This window comes from Neurospora crassa, linkage group II (assembly GCF_000182925.2).
Source record: "Neurospora crassa OR74A linkage group II, whole genome shotgun sequence".
NCBI lineage: Eukaryota > Fungi > Ascomycota > Sordariomycetes > Sordariales > Sordariaceae > Neurospora > Neurospora crassa.
In genome coordinates this window covers 920,138-945,132 of record NC_026502.1, presented here as the reverse complement: position 1 = coordinate 945,132, position 24,995 = coordinate 920,138, and the positions used below count along the sequence as shown (strand labels likewise).

The following is a 24,995-nucleotide window of genomic DNA, read 5'->3' as shown; positions in this document are numbered from 1 at the left end:
GATGTCCAGGATCACAAGACATGAGACAGTCTCGGTGAGCAAGTTTCAAGCTCAGGGCAGTCCGTCGCTTATTTAGTACACCGACCGAGGGTTCGCTGCTAAACGCGGGTGGAGACACGAGTGTTACAGTCTGCGCGGCACTGTTAAAGCTTCGTTTGATGTGGCATTTGCAGCAAGAACAGGACAGTGGGAAAGCGGGACTGACGCCATCGCGCGACGTCTCACGCACCAACAACGGAAGCAACATGAATCCCTTCTTGGGAGATCTGCGGTTGACACGGAGTCCCCTGATACACCATCGCGAGATCATCTGAGGCGTAGCGGTACCAGGCAGGCGTACCTGACAGTAAGCACCACGCAATGAGCAAATTATTAAGCTTGTCCTCCATCTTTCCTTCCGTATCAGTAATGCGTCTCTATTGCAATCTGTCAGGTTCGCTTTTTCGCCCGTATCCCTGAGTGAAGTTACCTCGTTGTCTGTAGGGAGTTGTTCCAAGTTCCGCTCCTCCCATTTTGGCTCATTGCTATCCCAGTCGCGAAGCTTATTTAAAGTGCTGCCCCTCCCGACTCCAAGTCCGCGCTCCCCCCATTCCCGCGATCCACGAACACCTCACTTACTACTATTGTTGCACGTTTCCACACAACTGCCCCGCACCGCATCGCATACCATTGTCGCAACTTGCACTTCGATAAACTGTCATCTGAACACTGATATTACCAACCCAACAAACCCGTCAAAAATGTCCGGCTCCTACACCTACAAGTTCGATGTCACCATGACCTGCGGGGGCTGCTCCGGCGCCGTTGACCGCGTCCTCAAGAGACTTAAAGGTCCGTTGTCTCTGTCCATACCCCCGCTCCCCCCCCCCCCCCCCCAAGGTTTCCTTTTCAAATACATTCCGATTGCCCTGCCCGCCGCCCGGTACTAAAGAAGCATGCATAACTGACAATGACCAGAGAACGAATCAAACATCGTATCCTACACCGTCCTCCTCGATGAAAAGAGCGCCAACGTCACCGTCGATGACGAGTCCCCTGCCCTTTACGAAAAGATCCTCCGAACAATCAAGAAGACTGGCAAGGGTGTCAACTCCTGCGTGGAATTGGACAGCAATGGGAACAAGATTCGTGACGTGGATGTTGTGCTTAAGGACGAGTAAGGGCATGCAGGCAAGGACGATATACACACATCATATGGGGAAGACATTGGGGGCAACACCACGCCCAATATGGTGATCGGAAGAACATAGAATATGAATTAGAACAAGGGAAAGCAGGCGGTGGAGGAATTGTATAAGGCATACGAATGAATTCGGGCGGCTGAATTGCGCATGGCTTGGTTTAGAATATACCTTTTTGATTTACAATAAAGCTGTTTGTTTTAACGGATAACTACTGAGATTTGTCCATCTCGAGTGGCTATGCTATGTCAAGCTCGATGTTCCCATTTGAAGTCTTGTCGAAGTACTAATCATTCAGAGCTTGGACCTCGTCGAACACCTCAGATATAGCATCACAGCAACTAGACCAAACGAAGTGTTCAGAAAATGCATCAGAATCTATTCTACCCAGCTAACCCTACTCTCCCATATCCAACTTGATAGTAACAAACAAAAAAAGCAAACTGGTATCTCAACTCCCCGTTTTCCCCCCTTTAGTGCCTCATCGACTTTCCAATCTCGCTCCTCCACCCCTGCGCCCTCTCAAACCCGTTCGAATGCGTCTGGTAATCCACAAAAGCCTGGTACACCTCCTCCTGACTGTTCAGCACAAACGGGCCATACTGCACCACCTTCTGATCGAGCGGTGTTCCCGCAACCAAAACAAACCTCGCCGGCTTCTCCGCGCCCGCATCCACCTCGGCATAAACCGCCTCGCCCTGCGGCTCAAACACCACATTGTGGAATTGCTCCACCGTCCTCTTCTCGCCGTCCTTGCCCGAGCTGAAGATGGCGGTGCCCTCCAAAGTATACGCAAACGCGTTCCACCCCTCCGGCACCTCCTGCACCACCTTGCCACCGGGCTTCACCTCCACATCCAGAATCCACACGGGCGTGTACGCCAGGTCCTTGACGCTGTCCACCCCGTGACTCTTGCCGCTGATCACCTTGATCTTGACGCGTCCCTCGTCCGTCTCGACCGTGGGGATCTCTTGCGCCTTCAGGTCCCGGTACCGCGGCTCGCACGACTTGAGCTCCTTGGGCAGGTCCACCCAAAGCTGCAATCCCACGTTGGCGCTCCCGTCCGGGTTCTGGCGCGGCATCTCGGCGTGCATGATACCCCTGCCCGCCGTCATGAACTGCAGGTCGCCCGCCTCAATGGTGCCCTTGTTGCCGGCAAAGTCCTCGTGGTCGACGCCGCCGGAAAGCAAGTAGGTGATGGTTTCTTGACCGCGGTGGGGGTGGTCGGGGAAGCCGGAGCCGGGACGGATGGTGAAGTGGTCGAGCATGAGGAAGGGAGAGAAGTTGCGGAGCTGAGGGGTGCCGATGGAGCGACGCACGCGGGCACCGGCGCCCTCGGCCTGTTCGGTGGCGAGGAAGATTTTGCGGATGAGGCGCGGGACGGACATGTTTGCGGCGGTGGGGGTTGTTGTGATGACTATGGTTGGGTTTGATGAAGAAGTAGAAGAAGCAGAGATATCTTCTGAGGGTTGAGTTGCGAAATAGGTGTTGATGTTCGTGTAGTTGAGTAGTTGGTTTGTCAGTGTAGAGATGTCGACTTGTAAAAGGTCGATAGGCAGTAGGAAGATGGAACAAATTCCAACAAGGATGGAGATGATGGTGACAAGAAAAAAGTTCTTCATGACCTTGGAGGAGTTGAGAAAGTTAAGGATACTTATAGGATCGAATCCATTTGCTGGATCCGGCTTTTGAACTTTTATTGACTTTTTCGCCCACTTGTGACTTTGTTGCTCACGAAAAAAGATGGTCTAGACGATTATAAAGGTCAACGTAAGCAGCTGGAAATCCAGATGAGAAGAGTAGTCAGTAGGTGACCAGGAAAAAGGGTCTAGAATTGTCAAAATCGATATACTGTAGAACTATCATGAAACTTCTGCCCATGCCACATCGGTCAGTTCTTTCCAATTGCTTGCTCATTCGCTTCCCGCCACTGATCTCTTGGACATGGACGGATTCGACAATTGCGCCGCCCATCGACACTGTCGCAAGTCGCTTTGCAAACATAAAACGATGCCCCTCGAAGACAAATGATTACAAAGCTGGAAACAGCCGAGAGCTTGGTGGGGCTCGAAGGGAAGCATAAAGAGACGCCTTTCCGAATCCGGTTAGCGCAGCAGCTTACGTCAAAGTCGGTCATCATTCCCAGATCCAAGTGCCGTCGAATTGGAATTGGAAAAGCTTTGACCATCCATCCAAGTTTACCAGAGTGTGTTGGCGCTTTCGCTCGGTCACTCCCGAGTTCCAAAGAATGAAGCTATCACGGGCGAGGCCCGATGCAGTGGCCAGGATAAGAAAGGCGGTGATCTCTCAGGGTTTACTGAAGCACAAACTCATTATACTTAAGTTGGCTTCACCCAATGCTTCAAGTTAAGTGCTCGCATGTTCAATGATGTCAAATTCGGCATCGGCTGCAATCCAACCACTCAGTAATGCATAACCGTATTCAGCTGTGGACATCGTTCCGATCAAAATGTATGAGTAAACAAGGGGCAGTTGCGTCAAGTATTTAACAATGGTTTTGACTTCTTTATTGACAGCCGCCGTAGTGTAAAAACTAACACCTGACTTGTGGTATCAGCTGCGAAGGTATCAAGCGCTCAGAGCCACGCACTTGCAAGTTGCACCTCCCCGGTATCTACATCGTCTTTCCTTCTTCTTTTATCCACCAGTACGCAACCCACGCCAAGTGACAACGCAATAAAAATTCGAAGAGCAAAGATACCTCGACGTCCAAACAATAGCCATGATGAAAAGATAAGAAACCCAATTGCACCCCTCCAAAAGTGATATCATCCGTTATTCCTGTATGTCTGTGTGATAAGCATGCTTTTCGTATGCTTCAACCACGTGCTCACATCCTCAGCGAGCCTTCGATTCCGCCTACGGCACCAGTGTAGATAGAGGTGAGGTTGTATAGTGTATAGTTGCGTCTTCAATCCACAAAGGAACGCCTTCGCAGTCGTATCAGTCGCAAGAACCAAAGGCCATGCCCCAAAGCGAGACGGGAACTACTAAGCTCTCAGCTGCCTGGGGCGTGGTATCGTTACCAGCTGGGTCGACCGTCTCTTGAGTAGTCACCATATCCGAACCGTGTGACATAGTCGACTCTTGGTCAGCCAGCGGTGGTGTTCTGGCCAGCCTCTAGTTGTTGGCCGTGCCGTTAGCCGTTTGCTGCTTGGCGTTCTCTTTCTGGGCGTTGAGGAAGCTGGCGGCAGTAGCGTAGGTCTCGGTGCTAATGGTGAGAGCAGTAGTGAGAGCGGCCTTGTAGTAAGCGCTCAAGCCCTTGCCGCCGACCTTCTCGAGCTCGGTGTTGTAGGTGCTGAGGACATGCTCTTTGCCGCTCTGGCCAAGGCGGATGGGGAACTGGAGAAGAGACTGGGCGTCGTGGACGAGCTCATCTGTCGGCTTCTTGACAATCGGAAACTTCTCATCAATCCTGGACAGCGTCTTGTCACCCAAGTCATCGGCCTTATGGACGTATGGGGAGACATATTGGTACGGGCCCTGGAGGTAGCCGAGGAAGGGAGCTCCAATCTGGTATACCTTCTCGGTAACCTCGAGGAGTTTTTGGCCGTAGGGGTTGGCCTTCACAGTCGAGATGCTGGACTCGACGATAGGGTATCCAAGCAAGTGCTGTCGACATGTTAGCCTCGGCCGTGGAGCACACAAGAGATGACGGGGGACATCATAAGCTTACCTTGATGACCGCGGAGTTGGAGGCAACATCGCCATTAACCTGCCTGTTGCTGTTCGACATCTTGGTCTTCTTCTGGTGAGCCATGTTAGATGCTGGAGAGTACGTAGAGTGCCACACAGGAAGAATGAAAACTCAGGAATTGAGAGCAGGTGAGAATGGCGGACTGTACAGTTTTGTATGATTTCCAGAGAGGATAGAAGGGTGGGACCGAGCGTGAGATCGGAAGGTTCTTTTAAACAGGATGAGGTGGTATCGGAGTTCGGAACTGTTGAAACCAGAAGGTGGGAGAAAACGATGCAAGCAGAAGAATGGCAAGGTGGTTTGGAAGGAGACTGGACGGAATTTGTAAATGGCAACTGCCTGTGTCAAGAGGAAGGAGAGGGGGGTGGAGGGATGAAAGACGTCTTTCCCGTCCGGTGAAACCTCACATATTGGTAGTCCAGCCGATGCATGCCACTAGCATGGGGCTATTGCGGGTAGGTAGGATCACTATCAGAACACAAGAAGCTTGGGGAACTTGCGATGAAAGAAGCTAGCATAAGCCGTTGGCTAGAGGTGGTATGAAGCCTCAGGGCACCCCTTCCCTCGTCATGGGTGTTGTATCCCCTTGTACCTTGCTAAAACTGAGTAACTGAAATGCACATGAAAGAGAGCATGTTCAACTGAATCCTGTCATGATCTGGCGCACATCACACTCAGTCTACCTACAGGTAGGTAGTCTCCAGCTGCGGGAGTCGATGCGGGGAGCTGATAGACATGGCATCTCCGATGTTTAGGCCCAGTTACTGCGTGGAAGCTGGGCGAGTTTGCCTCCCCTGCCGGTATCTTTGAGCGATACACGGCAGGTACTTGTGGTTCGTTTACAGTGACACAGAACCGCTCTCGTCTTCCATGACCGAATCCAGATCTTGGTGCGTCAAAAACACGAAGTGAAGTCCAAGGTGTGGATGCCCAAAGTGGGCTTGAACACATTGAACAGACCTCTCGACCCCTGTGCTTTCCTTCGACGAACCGGGGCGAACAATCGAAGTGCCCTGATAAGACTCTGGTGGGGCACCCCTCGCTTTCGGGGCTGCATGCGTCGGGCCAACACCCCCGGCCGTTCAGGTTGCCAAGCACGCGCTGTCAGCCAGTCAAAACGAAGGGAGGGAGAAAGTGGCAACCCCTCCTTCTGACATGTGAAAGCTCACAAGCCAAACCGAAGCCACAGCATCCGTATCCCTGGCATTGTACGACATTATAAATGTGAGCATCATCCTCATGCCAGGATCACCACCGGGGTTTGATTGATCCATTTCAGTCGCCTTGGAGGAAAACAGCCGATGGAATTGCCTGCGTGTCGTACACCCAGAGCGTGAGCCCCGGAGGCGACCGAGGCCGTCAACGCTATCTATACCTGACGAGAAAGGAGGTGAGATGTTGGATGTTTAAACAGGCGACCTCACAGTTGACCACTTCAATCGGTGAAACAAAGGGCCTTCACGTGAAATCCCTTTCGTTGTCATTCCGTGACATCATTCTCTCGGAGGAGGCTCACGGACAGTGCACTCCTCAATCGAGATACTGCCGAGCTCGTCGTGGTTCAGTCAAGTTGTTCAAGATAAGAAGGGAGATTTTCAGGCACAATCAGATACATGACATGCATGTCCCAGGCGGGGTTATTGCTTCATGGAAAGTCTGGGTCTTCGGACCCGGTTTCCTCTCTCATCATGGACTCGTACACAAGCAATCATTTTGTGTAACAACCGGTGAGGCTCGGAACGAATGGAAAGAGTGGCCCTCACACCCCCCACGCCACGCCATCTCTACCCGTTGCTGCCGGTTCATCATCCGTACGAGACTGTAACCCAGCCTGAGAATCCTCAGCGCCACGCAAGTTTGGAGGATGACGACAAAACTTGAAGTTCTCGGCTGCACAACTTCAATTTCGCCTTTTCCACGGTTGATGATCTTCACTTGGAATTACGGAAATGTCAACTTCCCCGGCTGCACCGGAAGCAATTTCACGCTCACAACTGACGAAAGGCTCGACGTCCAACCACATCTCCCAGGCTGCCTCGTTCAGCGGGGTATCAGGCTCACCTACAGCCAGCAATGCAAGTAATGCAGCATGCAGTGTTGCCTCGCAGCACTTATTGTGGTCGGGGCGCTGTGGTAAGCTCTTCAGTTGGTTCCTCCACAAAGGCCTTGCAGAGGTCGGACAAAGGACCTTGAATTCTGAACATTGACTCGCATCGTGGGCACCAGCACGTGCACCGTGAGGTCCAATTGAAGAGTCAAAGTCGGCCCCGTTCAAAATCTGTGGAAGATTTCGGTTTTGGAAACATTTGGTGGACGACAGGGGCTGACATGATGTTTGGCATTTTTGTGTGTTGCGGGTGCCCCTGTACACTACCTTCCGCGTGGATCCAAGGGGTCCGGGCCACCACCAAAGCAGGAAGCGCCAACCCCTTAGGAGCTTTGGCGTGATTGGTTGTCAGGGATGGCCTGTGTCGTGCCACTTTCACATGTCAGAAGCATGGAAGCGACGAGATGACCGACTGGGCAGGTTGTGTTTGTGTGTATGTGTGTGTGTGTGTGTGTGTGTGTTTTTTTTTATATATATTTTTTTTAATTTTTTTTTTTTAATAATTTTTTTTCTGCGAGTAAGAGCTCAAAATCCGACTCTGATCTGTTGTTAACCCGACCTCATTCGCCCGGAGCGAGCTGATCAATAATTGGTCCTATCATCGGTTACATATGCAAGCCACAGAAAAACAGAAAGATATGACAAGCTCGAAGCCGTGTATCTCCCCTCGTCCGTTGACTGTGTCGACTGTAAAGCATCACAAGAGTTTCAAAGCATGGTGCACAGGGTATCAAGTGAAAATAGGGGCTGACGTTGCCCAAACAAACCTCCTACATCTTCCACTACCCGCGGTCTCACAGCATCCATGCCCGACTGTTGACCGAGCAGATATCGTTCTTGCACAAGACGGTTTCGTGCATCCTCCATCAGGCGAGTGCCCGTTATCTTGAGTGAGATGAAGATTGTGAAGATGCCAGACAATTGGATGCAGATATCATTCTACACTACGATGTATCTCAGCATGGCATATCCGCCAGACTGGAGGAAGCCTGCAGGTCTCGGTTCAAGCAGCTGCCATGAGGCTGATATGTATGCACAAGCACCACAAAACTGATAGAGTCGAGATTGAGACCAGGCACAAAGCACAACTTACGTCACGGTCGACCTGCACCTCACAATTGATGGTCCCAATCAAAGTCTGGAAGTCCACATTTTCGAACGCCATCGGGTGAGATCGAAAACCCGGCAAGCAACTACGCATACGCACACCCGACAGACTGCAACTCGGGGCCCAGACGCCTGGGCAGCTGATGACGGTACATCGTCTCTCCTCGGCTGAAACCCCCTACTCCTCTTTTTCTTTTTTTTTTTTTCTTCCTCTTTGGTTTTTTTTTCTTTGGAAATAAAATAGTACCAGACGGGTTTTTTAGTCGGCACTCGATCGGAACTCGATCCGAGGGTGATTTCCCATATGCCTTGTCTTGAGGCTCTTTGAAAGTCGGCCCGAAAAAATCTTCAGACCTTACTGCACCAACATCAGCTCTTTTCACAAGCTTCTGCAACTCGTCCCAGCTGCTTGGCACGCGGACAGTCAAGATGAAATATCATCCCTTGCCCACTACGCATGAAGTCCAGCTTGGGCATGTGTATGTGGCGGACCGTCCCACGTGCGGAATGTTTCCGCTAATGGAAGCGAGACGATTGATTTTTTTTTCTTTAAAAGTGGTGCTTCTGACTGACATGTGAAAGTACCCAGATAGACGGGACAGTGACGGACACGACACTGCAAGACAAGACAATGAGTTTACCAGTCAATGATCCAAACAAACTCATGATTCAGTTGGCAAGCTCTTGAAGCCAGCGGCCGACCATGCCTACATTGATCCTAACTCCTCGGGCAGACGTCTAAAATCACTCTCTTCGGGCGTCTCAGTGGTCAATAACATGAGGATTCTGTCATCACAACTCATGTTTCTTCTCACGAGCATCCGCCAATCGAGTTGCCAAGGCTCATATTCTCAGGGGCTGATCATATGCTTAGCGAAAAATGGTACGGGAGTGAGGAGACCAGGTCAGTTCAACACCAACGTCCATATTTTGTTCTTCTGATCGCCCATGAGGATTGGCTGTGTCTCGTCAACGCTTACAAACAAGCTGTTGAATTTGGCTGTAGTGGGTTTTAGCTAAAACATGATACGTCTTTTGTTCATAGTGTGAGCGAGGTTCAAAAGTCTCATGTGGAAGGAGCGAACAATGTTCCAGAAGAAAAACTCCGATGATGAGATTTAAGTAGGCAGGAGTCCCTTGTGTGACTTCCACTTTCCTCGATGACCCTACACTCGACCACCAAAATTCTGCTCTGACTTGCATTTATTCTTCCATTCTAGTTCTTACTTTGCCTTCCCAATTTCAACAAAACCAAGGCCTCAAGTCGTCAAGTCAGTACAGTAAAACCTGTATGTCCTCGGTGCTTTGCATAGTCTGACCCCAAGATTGTACTTAACAAATTGGTGTAATGTTAACTATATGCTAGAAACAGACCCGCAACTCAGAAGCGAGCCTCGACCTTGGTCATGGTATCTTGCAACGCCCACTCGTTCACCTTCTCCCTGCTGCGAACAGCCTTGACCTGCTCCGCCGTAAAGCCCTTGGCCTCGACCGCCGGGTTATAGCCCAGCTTGCTGAGCTTTCCAACCGTCGCCGAGTCGATAACTGGCGCCTCCTTGCCGTCGGCGCGCTTGTAGACGGTGACAACAGCGGCACCACCAAGTCCAAGGTTGTGCTGGAGCGCGTATTTGGTGTGAGGCACATTGCGGTTGTTGGCCCATCCTCGGAGGTGCCATACCAACTCGGCGCACTGAGCAATACCAGTGGCGCCTAGAGGGTGGCCCTTGGAGATGAGACCTCCACTGGGGTTGACGACGACCTTGCCACCATATGTGATATTACCGGCGCGCACAAACTCGTGCGCCTTGCCGGGCTCGGAGAAACCCAGAGCGTCAATCAAGATCATCTCGTTGGCACTGAAGCAGTCGTGAAGTTCGCATACAGCGAAGTCACTGGGCTTGACACCGGCCTCCTTCATGGCAACACGCGCAGCGTGCTGGGTCATGTCCCAACCCATCAAGTCAATGGCGCTCTTTGAGAACAGGCTGGGCGCATCAGTGGCCAGGCATTGACCGGCAATGAGGATGGCTTGGTCCTTGAGGTGAGGGCGGGCGTCCAGGAACTCCTGTGAAACCAAGACTGCTGCCGCGCCACCATCAGAAGTTGGGCAGCACTGAAGCTTCGTCAATGGCTCGTGGACCTTGGGTGACTGCATAATCTGGTCAAGGGTGTATACGTCCTGGAACTGCGAGTATGGGTTGTTGACGGAGTGGGCGTGATTAATACGAGCGATCTCGGCAAAGTCCTCGGGCTTGGCGCCGTACCTATGAGAGAAGGAATGAGGTCAGTCATTATGCCTTTTTCTGTAACATTACACTGATATTATATGAGATTTGGCCTACTTCTCCATATACTCTCGGCCGGCATTACCAAACATCTGAGCGGCACCAGGTGCCTTGGTAACTCCCCTGGTGGTGGCCATCATCTTATATGTCGTTCCGAGAGGGTTCTCTCTGTCGTTGAAATGGCTCTGCAAACTACCAGCCTGCATCTTTTCGAAGCCCACCACCAATACACAATCGGCCGCCCCACTCGAGATGAAATTACGGCCCATGGCCAGACCTGTCGAGCCAGTCGAGCAGTTGTTGTTGACGTTGTAGATGGGGATCTGAGTCATGCCGAACTGGTAGAAGACGCGCTGACCACATGTCGAGTCGCCGTAGCAGTAACAGGCGATACCCTGCTCAACATCGTCATAGGAAATCTGCGCATCGAGCATGGCCTTGACACCAGCCTCAAAACCAAGCTCGGTATAGTCCACTTTACCTCTGGGTTTGATGAACTTGGTCATGCCCACGCCGAGGACGTAGCATGGCTTCTTCTGCCTGGGGGCCATTGTAAAAAGTCGGTATGGGTATTTTCGGACAGGTGGGTGGTGGGATAATCGATGATCGACGGGAGCGAGAAGAAGAATAAGAAAAAAGTTAGAATACTACAACCTACGACATAAAGTAGGAGGGAATAAGAAAGTTATCGTAACGTCCGTGGTGACGGCAAGGTTTATGCCTTCAGACCGGTAGCATCACCGTTCCCCTGACGGTGACGGGCCCGTTTCCCCACGTTTTCCCCAGAGCTAAATGCGGGGACGCCCCAGTTACCGAGGCACCTTGCGACGACGACACACCAGATCCCTTGCCACCCGCCATCGAAACATCACCGCAAAGCAACGATTTGGCACCATCCCATCCATCCATCCAATGAAGGGCTTACCAGAAAAGGAAGGCTTTCGTCTTAGGCAGACGGCACCCAAAATCTTAGGTCCAGAGCCGCTTGTCTTGGCGGACCTCGAGTATCACGACCCCTTCATTGCATTACCAACAGAGACACCTATTCGCAGTTTGGTGATGATAGTTTCAGCTCAACATACATTTCATTGATACAACGAGATTCTCAAGAGTGGCTTTTGGGTAAACGTGAGCAGGAATACTAGGGCTGCTGCTCACTGAGAAAATGTCAACGAAATCATATCTGAAACTCATCAAGCTAACATCTTATTCAACTACAGGCCCGACTCCTCACCAAGTGGGAAGCCCAATACTCAAGAACATAGGACAGGAAACGAGAACACATATCCTTCCAGAAGACTCTCAGGTGGTCGGCTAGGTGTTGATCTGAGTTCACGCCTCCTCGTCGGCCCTCTTGCCAACGTTCTGAGTCCACGCCTCGTCGTCGGCCCTCTTGCCAACGTTCTGAGTCCACGCCTCCTCGTCGGCCCTCTTGCCAACGTTCTGAGTCCACGCCTCCTCGTCGGCCCTCTTGCCAACGTTCTGAGTCCACGCCTCCTCGTCGGCCCTCTTGCCAACGTTCTGAGTCCACGCCTCCTCGTCGGCCCTCTTGGTCGTGGGCTTAGTGGGATTGATAATCTGGTTCCATGCCTCGTCTGACTTGCCTACAGGTAGTTTTTGTTAGCACCGGTTTTGAATGGTTCATCATTCCGGGAATGCATACCAGGAGTTGGGATTGCAATGGCACCAATAGCCAGGAAGGCAATCATGAAGAAGGTCTGGGTGATCTGCATCTTGAATGACGGGAGAACGGATCAACGGCGGGTTTACTTTTCGGGGCAAGTTTCTGATTCTGTTTGATGAAACTCACAGTTGCAGGACGGGAGGCCTGGTCTATTTATGCCTTTCAACACCAACAACCTAAGTCATTGCTGCCTAACATCTCACCATCGTTGTCAATACTGTCGGCCTCATTCTTCTTCTCCCGAGATACTCCAGGATTAACACAGAGGGCTCACCTGGGCGGGGGCCGATCGACGCCTCGTCACTTCGAAACATGCATTGCTGACCATGCTGCCCCCCGAAACGGACATACTCATGCAACTTCTCTCAGCTGAATCCATTCATCAGACACTTTGGATTGCATCAGATAGGGTTGCGCACACATCATAGGCACCAAGACAGTGCAGGCTTGACTGAAAGAGGAAGCTGCTATTCGTTTTCTCTGGTGGGCATATTGATGCAAGGCCGATCATACCTTGATCCTCTCTGATAGTTCCCAAAGAGAACGGCTAGTGATGTTAAATTGGTCTTGCACCGTGTTCCAAGAGGTCTTTTGGATCACATATCCACGAAGAGTTAAGTAAGGCTTCTCTTAGTGTTGCAGTCGGAGAAGGATAGTTTGTCCCATCGAGTGCGACATCGGCCGAATATGTACCACGGCAACATGGCCCCCTTTCTTAAGTGTTATCTTTCTGACTTGCTTCCCCCCCCCCATTAAGGGATTATGCAATTACCTCGAGTCATTCGATGCAAGCCGGATTCAAGTCGAGTTGCTTGTTATCCTTCTTACAAACACGACATTCATTTCTTTCTCGATCCTCGGCGAAGCTGCCAGAGCCAGTTGTCTTCTGTGTTTCTGACCCGCCTAAGCTTTTCAAGATGGACAATTTCAAGCCCAGCAACTATCTCCCACTTGATCGTGAAGAATCTTACTCACCAAACCCTGGGTCCGGCGGGGATGACGAGGGGTGTCGTGAGTTTTCAACCACTTCACCAGCTCGCTGGGCGGGCTCAAAAAGCTCATGGATTCAACGGCATTGGCGCTCTGTTACCGTCCATGCCTTGCTCATAGCGGCAAACTTGTTTCTCTTCATCGCCTACACGAAGGGGGTTATAGTTCCCGTGCGATACACCGATCCTCAACATGAACCAAGTGAGTTTTCCCTATGTTCCTCTTCTGTGTATATCCTGCTGCTTCTTCGAACGAGGGCCTCTAACTGTCAAATATCCAGCCCCGTTCCGCTCCGTGGTGAAATATGAACAAAGGGCGTTTGATATGGGAGCCATATATGGCCTGGGCAAAAACAAGTCTTTGAACATGCAAAAGGGCAACATCGACTTTAATGGCCCACCCAGACCTGAGCTAGAAAATGCTTGGAATGACCTCCTTCGATGTGAGCTCTTCTTACTCTAAAGGTGATCTCAAATCCTTGATGTTTCTAATACGTTGGGACAGTTCAAAACGTCCGAATTCCCAGAAAGGATATGGGCCAGTTCCAGGACGACGACACTGTCATTCGGTTGACAGACGGGACCTACTACTTCACCGTGTCAGTTTTCCACGGGCTTCACTGCGTTGAGAGATTCCGGAAATACCTCTACAAGGATCATTACTACCCAGGCCTCAGTGAGATGCAAGCCATTGCCCTGCTGAAGCATACAGAGCATTGCATCGATTACTTCTTGCAGTATCTCCAGTGCAATGCCGACACGACTCTGCTTCCTATGGAGTGGACGACTGAGTGAGTCACTGCACCTTTGACCGTTTCTCATCCACGATCGAAATCTTTACTGACAAGGATATGTCTCCCACCAGTGATCCAAAGCCTGTCTCCCAGGGGTTGGGCAAACACACCTGTGTCAAGTGGGACTCCATTTTCGACTGGATGAAGGAGCACTCTTTTGATCCCTTTGAGCCGGGAATTCTGATGCATCCCATCTTTGGTAAGTTATGACACTCAGCTTGATTGATTCCTGATACGCTGCAAACACTAACAGATACAATTGCAAACAGGCGATCCGTACGACCGAAACGCGTCTCACCACCACGTCAATGTGGGCCTTACAGAGGCCGGCGGGATTCTGCATCTGAACGAAGATGGGACGGTGAAAGAAGGTAGCAACAAGGCACATTTGCATTCGTGAGGTATGCAGATAAGCGAGCAATGAGTATGCACTTGGACGCAACATTATTTATCGTCAACCGCTGTAAGCACGACATAGACCACCCTAGAGCTTCTGTTCCAAGTCAATCTTGATTCCTATTTTTTTTTTCCTTTTTTTGGACTGACACTTTCCTATCCGGGAACGGAGCTGTTATCACATACAGAATCGTCGAGATGTCAACTTGCCCCCAAACAGTTGACACATGGGCACGGTAACATCGCTCCAAGCCTTATTTCAACTGCGCCGCCGCCTCGTTCCTTCAGAGTGAAGTGCGGAGTACACGTGCATGATAGAAAAAGGAACGAAGATAACGACAACAAGCCGCTTTGTGGCAATAATAGCCATCTCAACCGGAATGCCGTCATCAATGCGGTTTGAATCACATACTATTATATATTGTCCCAAGATTGTTACCTAGTCCGCACGAAGCGTATGCATGCTGGGGTCGGGTGGCCGGATGGTCGTGGTCGGATAGAAGCGAAGGATGGACTATCGATCTTACAACATGCAGTATTGCGGCCTGAACGGGATGGAGAAGCGAGAAATGATGCTTCTGGCGAGGATACGGGCGAGGCTGGGCACGGTTCGGCCCGCAGCGCCAATTGTGGAATCGAGAGCTTGGGGATGGGGAGGTTCGTCCCATGGATGTCTTGGATGATCTTAATTTTCTAACGGGATCTTTCAGCAAGCAAAGAGGTGTTTAAGACTACGGACAGTCCAAGATCAGCAGTTCATGCCCAGATCCGATGGACCAAACCGTCAAAGCTTCCTGATGCACTTTCGTATCATACCTATCGTGAAGGGCATGTTGATCATCGCGCAAAGACAAACGTGATAGTCCGCTTCCGAACCTGAATCGATTTGCATATGCATATCTCTGTACTCAGGACATTGACACCCCCCTCTTGCGGATTGACACAACTAGAGCCCCCGGACGTTGATTCCCTCAAACCCTTTATCCCGTGGACTATCACTGTCCTTTGGTTCTTCGCCGATATCGCAGAAGCTACTACATTCAAGTCAAGGGGTAAGATGGTACCAGTCTCTACCACTTCTCACCTCACCATTGGTGCTTCATGGCCATCCGATAATACCTACCTTGCATAACACGACGTCGGGGAGTAACATAGATTACATCATGTCGCCAACTTTCGTTCCTAATTGCAATATTGCAATACACTAACGCACTCTATCGAATATTTGCATCCCAGCTCGTCCCCTATCTTCCAACGAGTCTGGAACACACTAGCGATCACGATTGCGCTACTACAACATCGTCTTGCTTCCTCCAACTTTCGTCAACGCTAACCTGCCTGTTTGAGAAGAGAAGTGTCAGCATCGCAGCTGAAAGATCCCCGTTTGAGATAACGTTGAGTGGATGTTGAGGCAAACTGCGACTGGTCAGTCAGTTGCGTGTGTATGGGAATAGGGAATAAGCTGAGGACAGGGAAGTGAAGTCCGTGCCTGATTGAGCCCACGAAGATAAGTCGACGGTGGAAGTGGACCAAAGAGGTTTGGACAGTTGATGAAGATGGCGAGTTTTTGGGGTTAGAGACTGTCATCTTGCGAAGTCTGTGTGTTTGTTTGCCGTGCTATCACATCAACGTGGATGACATGCAGTTTCGTTGCAGGTCGCAATGGCCTTCTTACAATACGCTTTGATCGAAAATCATGTTCAGAACACTCGTAACTTGGATAAGAGCGACCAGACAAACATTCGTGTGAGAAATACGGGTCGAGTGTCTAACGACAGTGCCACTGGTCCGTGGCACCGGTCCGTGGCATCAACCGGACAACCGAAGATCTCGGGTTAGTTCTGTCTTCATTTCCCCGAGAAAGATAAGGTTACATTTCACTCCCTATGGTCTCATCAGTTACCGCGAGAAGCCACGCCATCCTATTGGGAATCCATTTGTTCAATGGCGATTTCTCACGCTACACGCCAGATCCATCAAAATGCCCTCCGCCCATCTCTCTTCATCTACGCATGTCCTACTGTCTACACAACCACCAAATCATGTCCTAGAGGGACTCAAACTCAAAGCATGAGTCAATCCAATACCCCCTTCCTCTCGCGGAACCTTGAGAAGGATTACGAAGAAAATGTTGAAACAGAAAGTCATTCAACAACAGACGTCGACCTCGAAGACGCCCTCTCAACCACATCCCAAAAAGGGCCACGCCCATATCGAAGACCTTCGCCATCCTTCCTCCGATGTGTTCTTTTCCGCTCCTGTCCAGATCTGATCCTCTACCTCTTTGCCCTCTGGGGATTCCTCTCCCTCGTTTTCCAACTAGCCCAACTCCTCTTACCCATAACACCTATCTTCCCCTCTTACCATGCCAAAACAACAACAACATCATCATCAGGGGCAAGACCCGGCGCATCCAGCACAACAAAAGACACAGTAGACGTCTACCGCCCCTCCACCTTCCCCTCCCCCTCTTACGACCTCTGCTCCTGCGGCTCTTCCATCCGCGAAGCACAGTCTCTCGGTTGCGTCTACGACACCATGGCCGCCGCCTGGCTTCCCCCTTACTGCCGCGACCCCGAACTAACCACCATCTTTGACCGTTCCGGTCCGGGAGAAGGCGGAGCATGGGCTTATTACGCCGACCAAAACGGTAGCGTCCGTCTTAGTCCGCACCAAATCTCCCTTTTGGCGGATAATCATCACCAGACAAAAACAAAAGAAGGGGGAAATGTCTCTTTTTGGGCAACGAGAGAGTGGCATCTAGCGCATTGTTTGTTTTACTGGCAGAAGTTGGTGCGGATGAGGGATACGAATGCGGTCATGGAGAGGAGGTTTGATGGGTGGCGGCATGCGAGGCATTGTTATGGCTTGTTGATGAGGAGGGATCCGCCGAGTAGGGAGATGTTGTTGGAGGTTGATGTTAGGTTGAGTAGTGGGTTTGAGGTGGGAAAAGAGGAGGAGGGGGGACATGAAGGGCATTGAGTTTTAGTTAGTTTGGATTGATGGGAGATTCCACTTGTTTGGAGAAGTGAAAGGTGAGGGTAATATATTCGAATATCATATTACCATTGTATATGCTGTCTAGAGGTATCATAACTGTTATATAGCTTGAAGAAACCTCGCAAATTGCGTCCATCATGTGCTGTGCTTATAGTTCCTGAGTCATCTAAATTCTGTTGTATGATAAAACGTAGGTACCGTAGGGATCTCTTGAATGAGCAAATGCAGGATTTTCTCAAAGTATTAGTCCGGCCTTTCTGAACATCTCAAAGGCAGACAGCCAACCCTGAACAGGATCCTTGTCTCCTTCGAACCCGGTCTCCCTCAACTTTGTTATACTGAGTTGCCGATCGAACGTCAGCCAGTAGCCCACGCTGTCCAATTGCCGATGACCAGCTCCAACACCCTTGGTGGCAGCGTTCTCGCGACCGTTTTGGTTGAAAATGGACCTGTACTTGGTCACATATTCTCCAGGTGGCAAGAGTGAAGTCGATTCTGGAAGCTCGCCAGCCCCCATAGAGTTGTCTGGAGCTGATGCTTTCTCAGCGACCGGCCCAACGCCCACTAGGCCAAACCAGTTGGCTAAATGGGGCCAGATCTCGCCATACTTGCACGGTGTCTCATTGTCGGCAACGTTGAACAGACGGCCGCCGCCACAAGTTTCGGGATGTAGCGATGCATAGATCATAAAACGCGCAATGGTCGCGCTGGATACCGGGGAGAATAACGAGCTGGCACCAGCGGCGTTGCCAGGAAAAGGCACTTCAACAGAACTTGTTGCAGCTTCGGTTGCAGATGGCCTGACACCGTGATTATAGGTATATAGGGATAGATACTGAGCCCAATGGAGGGCTAAGCTGAACTGGGAACCGTTGGGGGTGAACCCAATCTTGATCAATGTCAGTGATGCTCGATACTCGGGTGCATCAAGAAAGACTCACAATGGCATCAGGGCAGACTTCGCACCATGTCCAGTGCTTTCCTTTGCTTGCAGCGCTCAACAGCTCACGATATGCTGGATATACGACCGTCTTGGCATAATCGGGTGGCAAGTTCTTGACCATGTCCTCCGTCAACGGAGGAGTAAATGTGCCTCCGGGGGTATATATTCCATATCCCTGATGTCGTCAGCACGTGGTTCATATATTTTCAATATGCCTCCATACGGTAGTGAACATACCCGTGTCCCACCAGCAAATGCTACGAATTGCAAGTTGGGACTGAGAATCGTGTGGGCATCGACAACATTCTGAAACATACGACGGTTGATTGCTACCTCATCAATGTCGTTCTCGACTGCTTGAAATACTGTTCATGGTAAGTTTTTCTATATGACAGCGAGATGTGTGGTGTAAGAGGGGGAAATGGATGGATGGAGCAAGTACCCAAGTAATATATATGAGTGACCGATTCGACATCTTTCACTGCCTGCTTCAAAGATTCTGCCAATGTAGCCCCATCGCCCTTATGGAGGTCAATACCGGAGACGAGCTGTAGGTCTGGCTGGTCCGAATCCGTAGGCCACAAAGACTCCGAAGTATCGAGCGGGCGGTTCGTAACAGCGGTGATGTTTGAGAATGTGCCATGACGCGGGTAACCACGCAGGAGCTGGTTAACAATTGCCCAACCAATTAGACCAGAGGCGCCGAAAACGATGGCATGCTTTGAGCTGTCGGCCATTGTGAATGTATGTGTCTTGGAAACTTGACCGGGCAGGTGAATCCAGTGGCATTCGGTCTTAGATATGCTCGATTCGCTTTGGCCGTGCCCCCGAACAATCATTCTGAATCATAGTGATCCAAAAGTGGATGAGAGTTAGCGGTGAAAGACTAGGTAGCCATACAACATAATTCAATCAGTTGAGCAAGTTAGCGCGGTAAATAGGTATCCGCTCAAGTGTAGCGGCAATACAGAGCGGCCTAGGGCAGCTTGTCAACACAGCAGCAGCAGCCAGCAGTACCTCTAGTGTGCCTAGCAAGATGGCAGTCCCTCGGCTCGAGCGACAGTAACCTTACCCAGCGACAGGAAGTGGAGATCCGCATCGATCAACACCTGGAGACCCCGGGCCTAGTTCAAGTGTCCGAGCGACGCAGACGGGATTTGCGCCATCTCTGGCAATCGAACCGATTATGTCTTGATGGGATGACGGCCGGCCATCTACGAGATCTCTATAGAGGCGTTTTTATTGTCCTAACGGCCGCAGCCGGCTGTAGGGAGCGCGTAGTGCGCAGGACCAGTGGAGACTTCGACGATTTAGAACCACGACAAGTCCCCCGAACCGTGTCGGCCGCGAGAGTAACTTGCTGCCCCTCGAGGGCAAGCTTTGCTGTAAGTTCCTCCGTCGCGGCGGAAAGGGATGAGGAACTGGTCTAGATGGCATGACGCATCTCGAGAGGGGAGGCTAGGAGAAGACATGTTTCCGGTTTCGTTTTTTGAAGAGTCATCGGATATAGGTACTCATTTTCTCAACCAGGTACTTGAGCCTCCCATAGTTATTGGGTCTATACTCTGCTTGGTATATGTAAGTACCTTGAACGCTCATTTTCGAACCGCTCGCGCATTTTGGTGGAAACGGTCGGACGTAGGGATTCCCACTCAAGTGGATTGATGGGCATGAAGTTGAAAGCTACTTCCATACTGTGTTGTGCTTCTATGACTTGTCGCGTACGTAAATGTGGAAAGGCGACAATAAAAAGAGCTTGATTCTGGAGTGGGTGGCGATCGGCTGCCGAGAAGACAGTTTCTTTGAACCAGATGAGTATGATACTGGGAGGAAGAGTGGAGAGCTTGACGAACGATTTGATGTGGGACTGTGGTAGTTATCCTGACAACTCAACTGTAGACGGATTCATATTCTCCCGACGTATGAGTAAAGGATGAATTTGATGCGATAATGTTTCCTTTCTCGCTTTGTAGAGACACATGCCATCACTTTTATAATGAACACGCATTTGGACAGATGCTCCTCGATATGCCCGGGGTCTCATTATGCCCGTGAGAGTGACAGAAACATCGAAGTGTCTGTCGAAGTCCAGGTGTACGACAAGAGGATGTTATGGGTCCCGTACCCGAACTGCCGACTACTTGGCCACGAAAGTCTGTCGATCTTCTTTGTGACCTTGTTTTATACAACGGACTTCTGGTGAATTCAGTGTGGCTTTCCGTAGTACAGTCAAGTCTGTACATAACGATATGAGGTATAACGATATCGTGTAAATAACGATCAATTTCACTGCCACCGTTCCAGTTGTATGGTGATTTCAGCAGTGTAACGATATATTCCGTATTGCGATTACGATCAATATTCAGGCTCAGTTTGTATGGTGATCGTTATACCCATTAGGTGGTAGATATGGGAAACATTCCCAACTCATCCTTTAGCTATACCTTAACCACTGCTTTTTGGTACCCAAGTACCTATTCGAGTCAGTCTTGGCGTGCTTGGCACTACTGAAGGTTGCGATAATCTGGGAACAACGATCAAATCCAAGGGGTAAGCACATATCGTTATGTACAGACTTGACTGTATCCTTAACGTGTCCCAATTTCTGAATCAGATATCGCGCACATGTGACTAAGTTGATGTTAATGCAGACAGATCCCCCAGAAGGTAAAGGTTGGATGTTGTCACCTTTGCGAAAACTTCTTGGTGTCTCTGTGGGACCTATTTAATCAGTAACGATGAGGTAGCCAGTAAAATCACGCTAGTAGGTAGTAAACTCGGAATTGGATAGTACGTTGCAGCTATGATTCGGGAAATAAAACTTGGATAGGAGATGAATCAAGAACTCAAGAAAGCATAAACTCAAGCTTCCATACAAATTCATGATCTCACCCGCTCCACCACTGAATCAATGAGAAGGAGACGAAACACGGAAAAAAGAAAACACACTAACAACGCCTCAAGCTTTCAGCCTTCACACAATTTCGTATGTATAATACCCATTCCCTTCGCCAAATCCAAGCACAGGATCGGGAGTCCCGTTTGCCTTGTTGTGCTTGGCAACCCGGGCAATAGCCTTGAGAAATCTCGAAATTTCAGGGAGAAGGTCCCTACCGGACTCTGCGAGATAACGATTCTCCAGATCAGTATTCAACGGAGGGCCGTTAACATATGGGTCTTTCTCCAAGTAATCCATTCGCTTTTCTAGGCTATCCCCGACCTTTTCAGCAAACCATGATTCAATGTCTTTGAATAAGCTCTCTTTATTCCATCCAAAGCTGTCGATGTAAAAGTACCCAGCCCTTCGAAACTGTATTTTGCAGCAATGGACTGCTGTCTTCAAGATGATCAATCCAACGAGCGTTTTCATACCACGATCTTTGATCACAAATGGTACCAGGTAAGCATCTTGTACGTCACCCCTAACGTCGTAAACCTCATCCCAACATACGTTTAGGCGAATATATTTGAGTTCAAGTGCATCCAAGTTGCAGTCGTCCCCGGATTTCAGGAAGTACTCATCGGATTTGTCAGAGAAAGCAGTGATATTAGCTCGTAGCACTGGACTCCGGAGCTTGATGCTTCCCCCAAACGTAATAGGGCCGAAGGGATTTGTCCTACTTTTTGGTGTTGCACTTGCTTTCAGAACCTCGGCCAAGATGTCCACAGTTTGTGGGTTGCAAGTCAACAGCTTGGACGGCTGCCCAGATTGGCACGGTTGAATGAGGGAAGCCCAAGACCATGAAGGAGCTATTTCCATATTTTTCTGACTGCATGGCGGCTCGCAAGACCACAAAAGCCCCTGGATAAGGCAGTATGACCATAGTCCGGCAAGATAGCCTATACCAGTCCATCTACTGCTTAGCTGCTCTGCAAGGCCAGAAATAGCTACCAGCCTGTCTGAAGCATGGGTGAGAGACCTCTCAAAGTATGTCCTTGTCAGCCGGTTCCATGCCTCTTGCCGCTTTGAGTCAACTAGCTTGTCTCCAAGAAGAAATTGCCAGTCACGCCGGGATATCGTTTCAACCCATTTTGGTGTAGGCCTGTTTTTGGGATCTGGAAAGGTTTCACTCGCTTGACACGTTGAGCATTCCCAGTGTAGCTCCTTTCGACCAAAGACAAGGGTACGTCGCGCCAGGAGTTGTTCCTGAAGTACCCATCCACGAGTGTTAAGAATGAGCTTTGCGTATCTTTCATGGCAATATTCACTGATATGTTTTGCCGTAAGGTATCCATTCGCACCTAGTCGTACAGACCAAGGTACTACAGAAAGTGGGTGTCGTCGGTAGAAGAGGCCGCCTTTGGAATTGAGTGAGGCGCCAGCGGCCAGGTTGAGAAAGGAATTTTGGTAGACTTGTTGCATTTTGGCTGATTCCTGGATCCAATCCTCGTATGAGTCCTGAATGATGCAGAGGGAATCAATCCAAATGAAGGGGATCTTCAATTTTCGAGTAACATTGATCGCATCTCGAAAGGTTTTTGGTAGCTGGCCAAGTTGAATGCCGTTCAAGAACCTAGCATAGTTCTCTTCCATTAGCCGAGTGGGAACTCCGTTCTTTCCCCAGCAGTGACTGAGAGTCATGTAGGATTTTTCCACAAAACCTAGTCGACTCGTTTCGCATATCCTGACTTGTGGATCTCCGACGCTTCCCACAGCGACCAGCCGGGCAGGCCATTTATCCTGAGCATTTGCGATCTGGACCGGACCACAGAGGGGGTGCGAGCGACAATTTTCGATCCATTTGAGCGCTTGAATCCAGCTTGCATCGCCTGTTGTGGTGAGCGCAGTAGGGAGACCACGGACTAAGCGTAAAGAAAGCATGTATATAGTTAGCTGACCATGTATATCATATGGTTATCACTTGTGGACTCGATCTCACAGTGTCAGCAGTAGAAGCTTACCTCTACTATAGTCCTCATCTTCGTCCTCGATCTCAACCCAAGTAAGGTTCCCTTGTGTGCCATCATCTTTCACAACATTGATGCACAGGGATCTGAACCATTTCTCGAGTGTCAATGCTGCATCTCCCCGTTCCAGCCAGTCGACACCTGATTCTAGGCTCTGAGCATCGAATGAAGTTGGCGTACTTTCACGTCTTCTCAGAATATCAGCCATGAGCCAATGACAAACATGGCAGTTTGCTTCAGCAGCTGATCTGAGAAATTCGCTGACGCTGCAAAAGGGAGCTTTTATCAGACCCATATCGTCAACAGGTGATTCGTGGATCTTCTTGAACGCCGCCGTACAGCTCGCGCACAGGCGGTCAAATGCCGTTTCGGCTATCTCTTCTCGTCCGACTTTAGCTACGCAATGTTCGATGTAGACCTCATACGAGCTGAAGTATGGTGGCAAAGCTGAAGGGCGTGGTGATTGTGAGTTCGGCTTGTTGACTTCCGGAGGAGCAGAGGAGGGAGGGCTTGTCTCCGCCGAGCGGGACGATTCGACAGTTACGCCCGTCAAGTCCATAGCTGGCGTGATCATCATCCGAAGATCATGTTAAAGAAACTCGATAAGATCGCCCGCTCATAGAGGAGTTGTGTTGAAGGGTGAGATTGGGCCTTTCAGACCTTTTGTCGGAGAAAGAACCAAGGCAAAGAGTAAACGCCTCATGAGAATAAGAATACGCTTGATGAAGGGCAGCCTAGAGCAGCAGGGCAACCAATACTTAAGGGCTGCCAATCGCCAAGCTTTCGTTGCCCCCTCTTTCCTACACTGCTGACCTCAGATAAGGCAGTCATGCAAAGGAACAGAACCATCTGGCGTTACACAGCAATGCAATCCTACCAAATGCAACTTCCAGTAAATGCAACTCCCCCTCCCGCCTTCTCCCCCTTGCCCCCAGCAAATGCTAGTAGAATAGGGGACGCAATTCTGCTGTACGGTGCCAAGAGGCTGACAGAATTATAGATGATCCATTACCGAAAACTATCACCAAAGCGAAGGGCGCCTGTGACTTTGTCTTTCTTAGAAATAAATTAGTATCTGAAGCTGACGACATCATGTTGCACTCAGAACAAGACCGGTCAGTTCTGATCAGGCTTAACTTTAGAAGTATTGTAGGCTCTCACATTCGAGGTCGAAGGTGCGATTCTGGGTCGAAACCATATATCAAGTTTTGGTGTACCCTTAATTCCGTCGCCCCCTTGGGTGCTTGCTACAAACTTTAAGTTACCTCTACAATTGGAACATGCCAACTTGCAGTCATTCAAGATTCTGACAGCTCTAATAGGGCTGTCAGGAACTTGACATGCGTTTCCAAATTGCCCAGCCCCGTGTAAATAAGTCCCCGATCCAGTAAATGCACATCCCTAGTAAATGCAAGAAAACAAAGGCAGCTCGGATGAGTTGCATTTACTAGGGTAGTTCTTGTACCAGGTTAGCCAATGACTCGGCAGCATTGCCGAACATAGGTAACTCGAAGTTGGAAAGTCTGAATCACACGTACACGAGAAAAGAAGGAAGGATGGGCGATTGACATGCACACGGGCAAAAAAGAGATCAAAAAAAAAAGATCTCAAAAAGAGCTAGAGAAAAAGACATACAACACCAGGGATTCGCTGGTCGTCACCGACCCAACTACTAGTCTGGCCCTCACTGGCTTATCTATGGGAGAGCGGACGGGATCCCGAGTTTTCCAGTGGGTATGGTCGTATGTACCTTACTTACTACAAACTAATGGTTATGAGACCAGGCTGAGGGTTGAGAAGTTTGTTCTTAGAAAGCAATACCTCCTCAGCTAGACGACATTCACCAAAAACTCCAATGCAAAAACAGAAGCACTGGCAATTCA

General features: G+C 50.0%; 9 protein-coding genes and 1 non-coding gene across 11 annotated transcripts; 3 read left to right on the top strand and 7 right to left on the bottom strand.

The window, feature by feature from the left end:
- The first annotated feature begins 340 nt into the window (after window positions 1-340).
- Window positions 341-1,414, top strand: NCU03368 (hypothetical protein). The gene is made up of 2 exons (XM_951210.3): window positions 341-831; window positions 958-1,414. The coding sequence occupies exons 1-2, from the start codon at window positions 741-743 to the stop codon at window positions 1,158-1,160; spliced, it is 294 nt and encodes a 97-aa protein (XP_956303.1). The 5' UTR covers window positions 341-740; the 3' UTR covers window positions 1,161-1,414.
- Window positions 1,415-1,525: 111 nt separating this feature from the next.
- On the bottom strand, window positions 1,526-3,067 carry mig-8 (menadione-induced gene-8). Its single transcript, XM_951211.2, has one exon. The coding sequence runs from the start codon at window positions 2,801-2,803 to the stop codon at window positions 1,655-1,657; it is 1,149 nt and encodes a 382-aa protein (XP_956304.2). The 5' UTR covers window positions 2,804-3,067; the 3' UTR covers window positions 1,526-1,654.
- Window positions 3,068-3,557: 490 nt separating this feature from the next.
- On the bottom strand, window positions 3,558-5,389 carry NCU03370. Of its 2 annotated transcripts, XM_011395232.1 has the most exons (3): window positions 5,048-5,264; window positions 4,879-4,950; window positions 3,560-4,814 (listed from the first exon to the last, which is right to left on the bottom strand). In XM_011395232.1, exons 2-3 carry the CDS (start codon window positions 4,936-4,938, stop codon window positions 4,323-4,325), a joined length of 552 nt encoding a protein of 183 aa, XP_011393534.1. In that variant the 5' UTR covers window positions 4,939-4,950; window positions 5,048-5,264; the 3' UTR covers window positions 3,560-4,322. The 2 variants fall into 2 exon arrangements, with proteins under 2 accessions (XP_011393533.1, XP_011393534.1); XM_011395231.1 differs by having other exon boundaries at window positions 3,558-4,814; window positions 4,879-5,389.
- A 3,701-nt stretch (window positions 5,390-9,090) lies between these two features.
- Window positions 9,091-11,118, bottom strand: NCU03372 (nonspecific lipid-transfer protein). The gene is made up of 2 exons (XM_951214.3): window positions 10,456-11,118; window positions 9,091-10,377 (listed from the first exon to the last, which is right to left on the bottom strand). Exons 1-2 carry the CDS (start codon window positions 10,947-10,949, stop codon window positions 9,495-9,497), a joined length of 1,377 nt encoding a protein of 458 aa, XP_956307.1. The 5' UTR covers window positions 10,950-11,118; the 3' UTR covers window positions 9,091-9,494.
- A 612-nt stretch (window positions 11,119-11,730) lies between these two features.
- On the bottom strand, window positions 11,731-12,131 carry NCU03373 (hypothetical protein; the record flags this gene model as incomplete). The annotated part of the gene is made up of 2 exons (XM_951215.1): window positions 11,731-12,002; window positions 12,062-12,131. 2 exons carry the CDS (start codon window positions 12,129-12,131, stop codon window positions 11,731-11,733), a joined length of 342 nt encoding a protein of 113 aa, XP_956308.1.
- Window positions 12,132-12,999: 868 nt separating this feature from the next.
- Window positions 13,000-15,385, top strand: NCU03374 (hypothetical protein; the record flags this gene model as incomplete). The annotated part of the gene is made up of 6 exons (XM_951216.2): window positions 13,000-13,273; window positions 13,353-13,514; window positions 13,577-13,862; window positions 13,937-14,064; window positions 14,135-14,328; window positions 14,450-15,385. The coding sequence occupies 5 exons, from the start codon at window positions 13,000-13,002 to the stop codon at window positions 14,263-14,265; spliced, it is 981 nt and encodes a 326-aa protein (XP_956309.2). The 3' UTR covers window positions 14,266-14,328; window positions 14,450-15,385.
- A 946-nt stretch (window positions 15,386-16,331) lies between these two features.
- NCU03375 (hypothetical protein) lies at window positions 16,332-17,336 on the top strand (the record flags this gene model as incomplete). The annotated part of the gene is made up of 1 exon (XM_951217.2): window positions 16,332-17,336. The coding sequence occupies one exon, from the start codon at window positions 16,332-16,334 to the stop codon at window positions 17,241-17,243; it is 912 nt and encodes a 303-aa protein (XP_956310.2). The 3' UTR covers window positions 17,244-17,336.
- A 160-nt stretch (window positions 17,337-17,496) lies between these two features.
- NCU03376 (hypothetical protein) lies at window positions 17,497-18,941 on the bottom strand (the record flags this gene model as incomplete). Its single annotated transcript, XM_951218.2, has 4 exons — window positions 17,497-18,150; window positions 18,203-18,379; window positions 18,442-18,569; window positions 18,647-18,941. 4 exons carry the CDS (start codon window positions 18,939-18,941, stop codon window positions 17,497-17,499), a joined length of 1,254 nt encoding a protein of 417 aa, XP_956311.2.
- Window positions 18,942-20,972: 2,031 nt separating this feature from the next.
- NCU03378 (TOL) lies at window positions 20,973-23,671 on the bottom strand (the record flags this gene model as incomplete). The annotated part of the gene is made up of 4 exons (XM_951220.3): window positions 20,973-21,514; window positions 21,656-21,821; window positions 22,719-23,007; window positions 23,107-23,671. The coding sequence occupies 4 exons, from the start codon at window positions 23,669-23,671 to the stop codon at window positions 21,179-21,181; spliced, it is 1,356 nt and encodes a 451-aa protein (XP_956313.1). The 3' UTR covers window positions 20,973-21,178.
- A 1,070-nt stretch (window positions 23,672-24,741) lies between these two features.
- NCU15660 lies at window positions 24,742-24,856 on the bottom strand. The gene has a single exon (XR_897818.1). It is a non-coding gene; the product is annotated as a 5S ribosomal RNA (ribosomal RNA).
- Window positions 24,857-24,995: the final 139 nt, after the last annotated feature.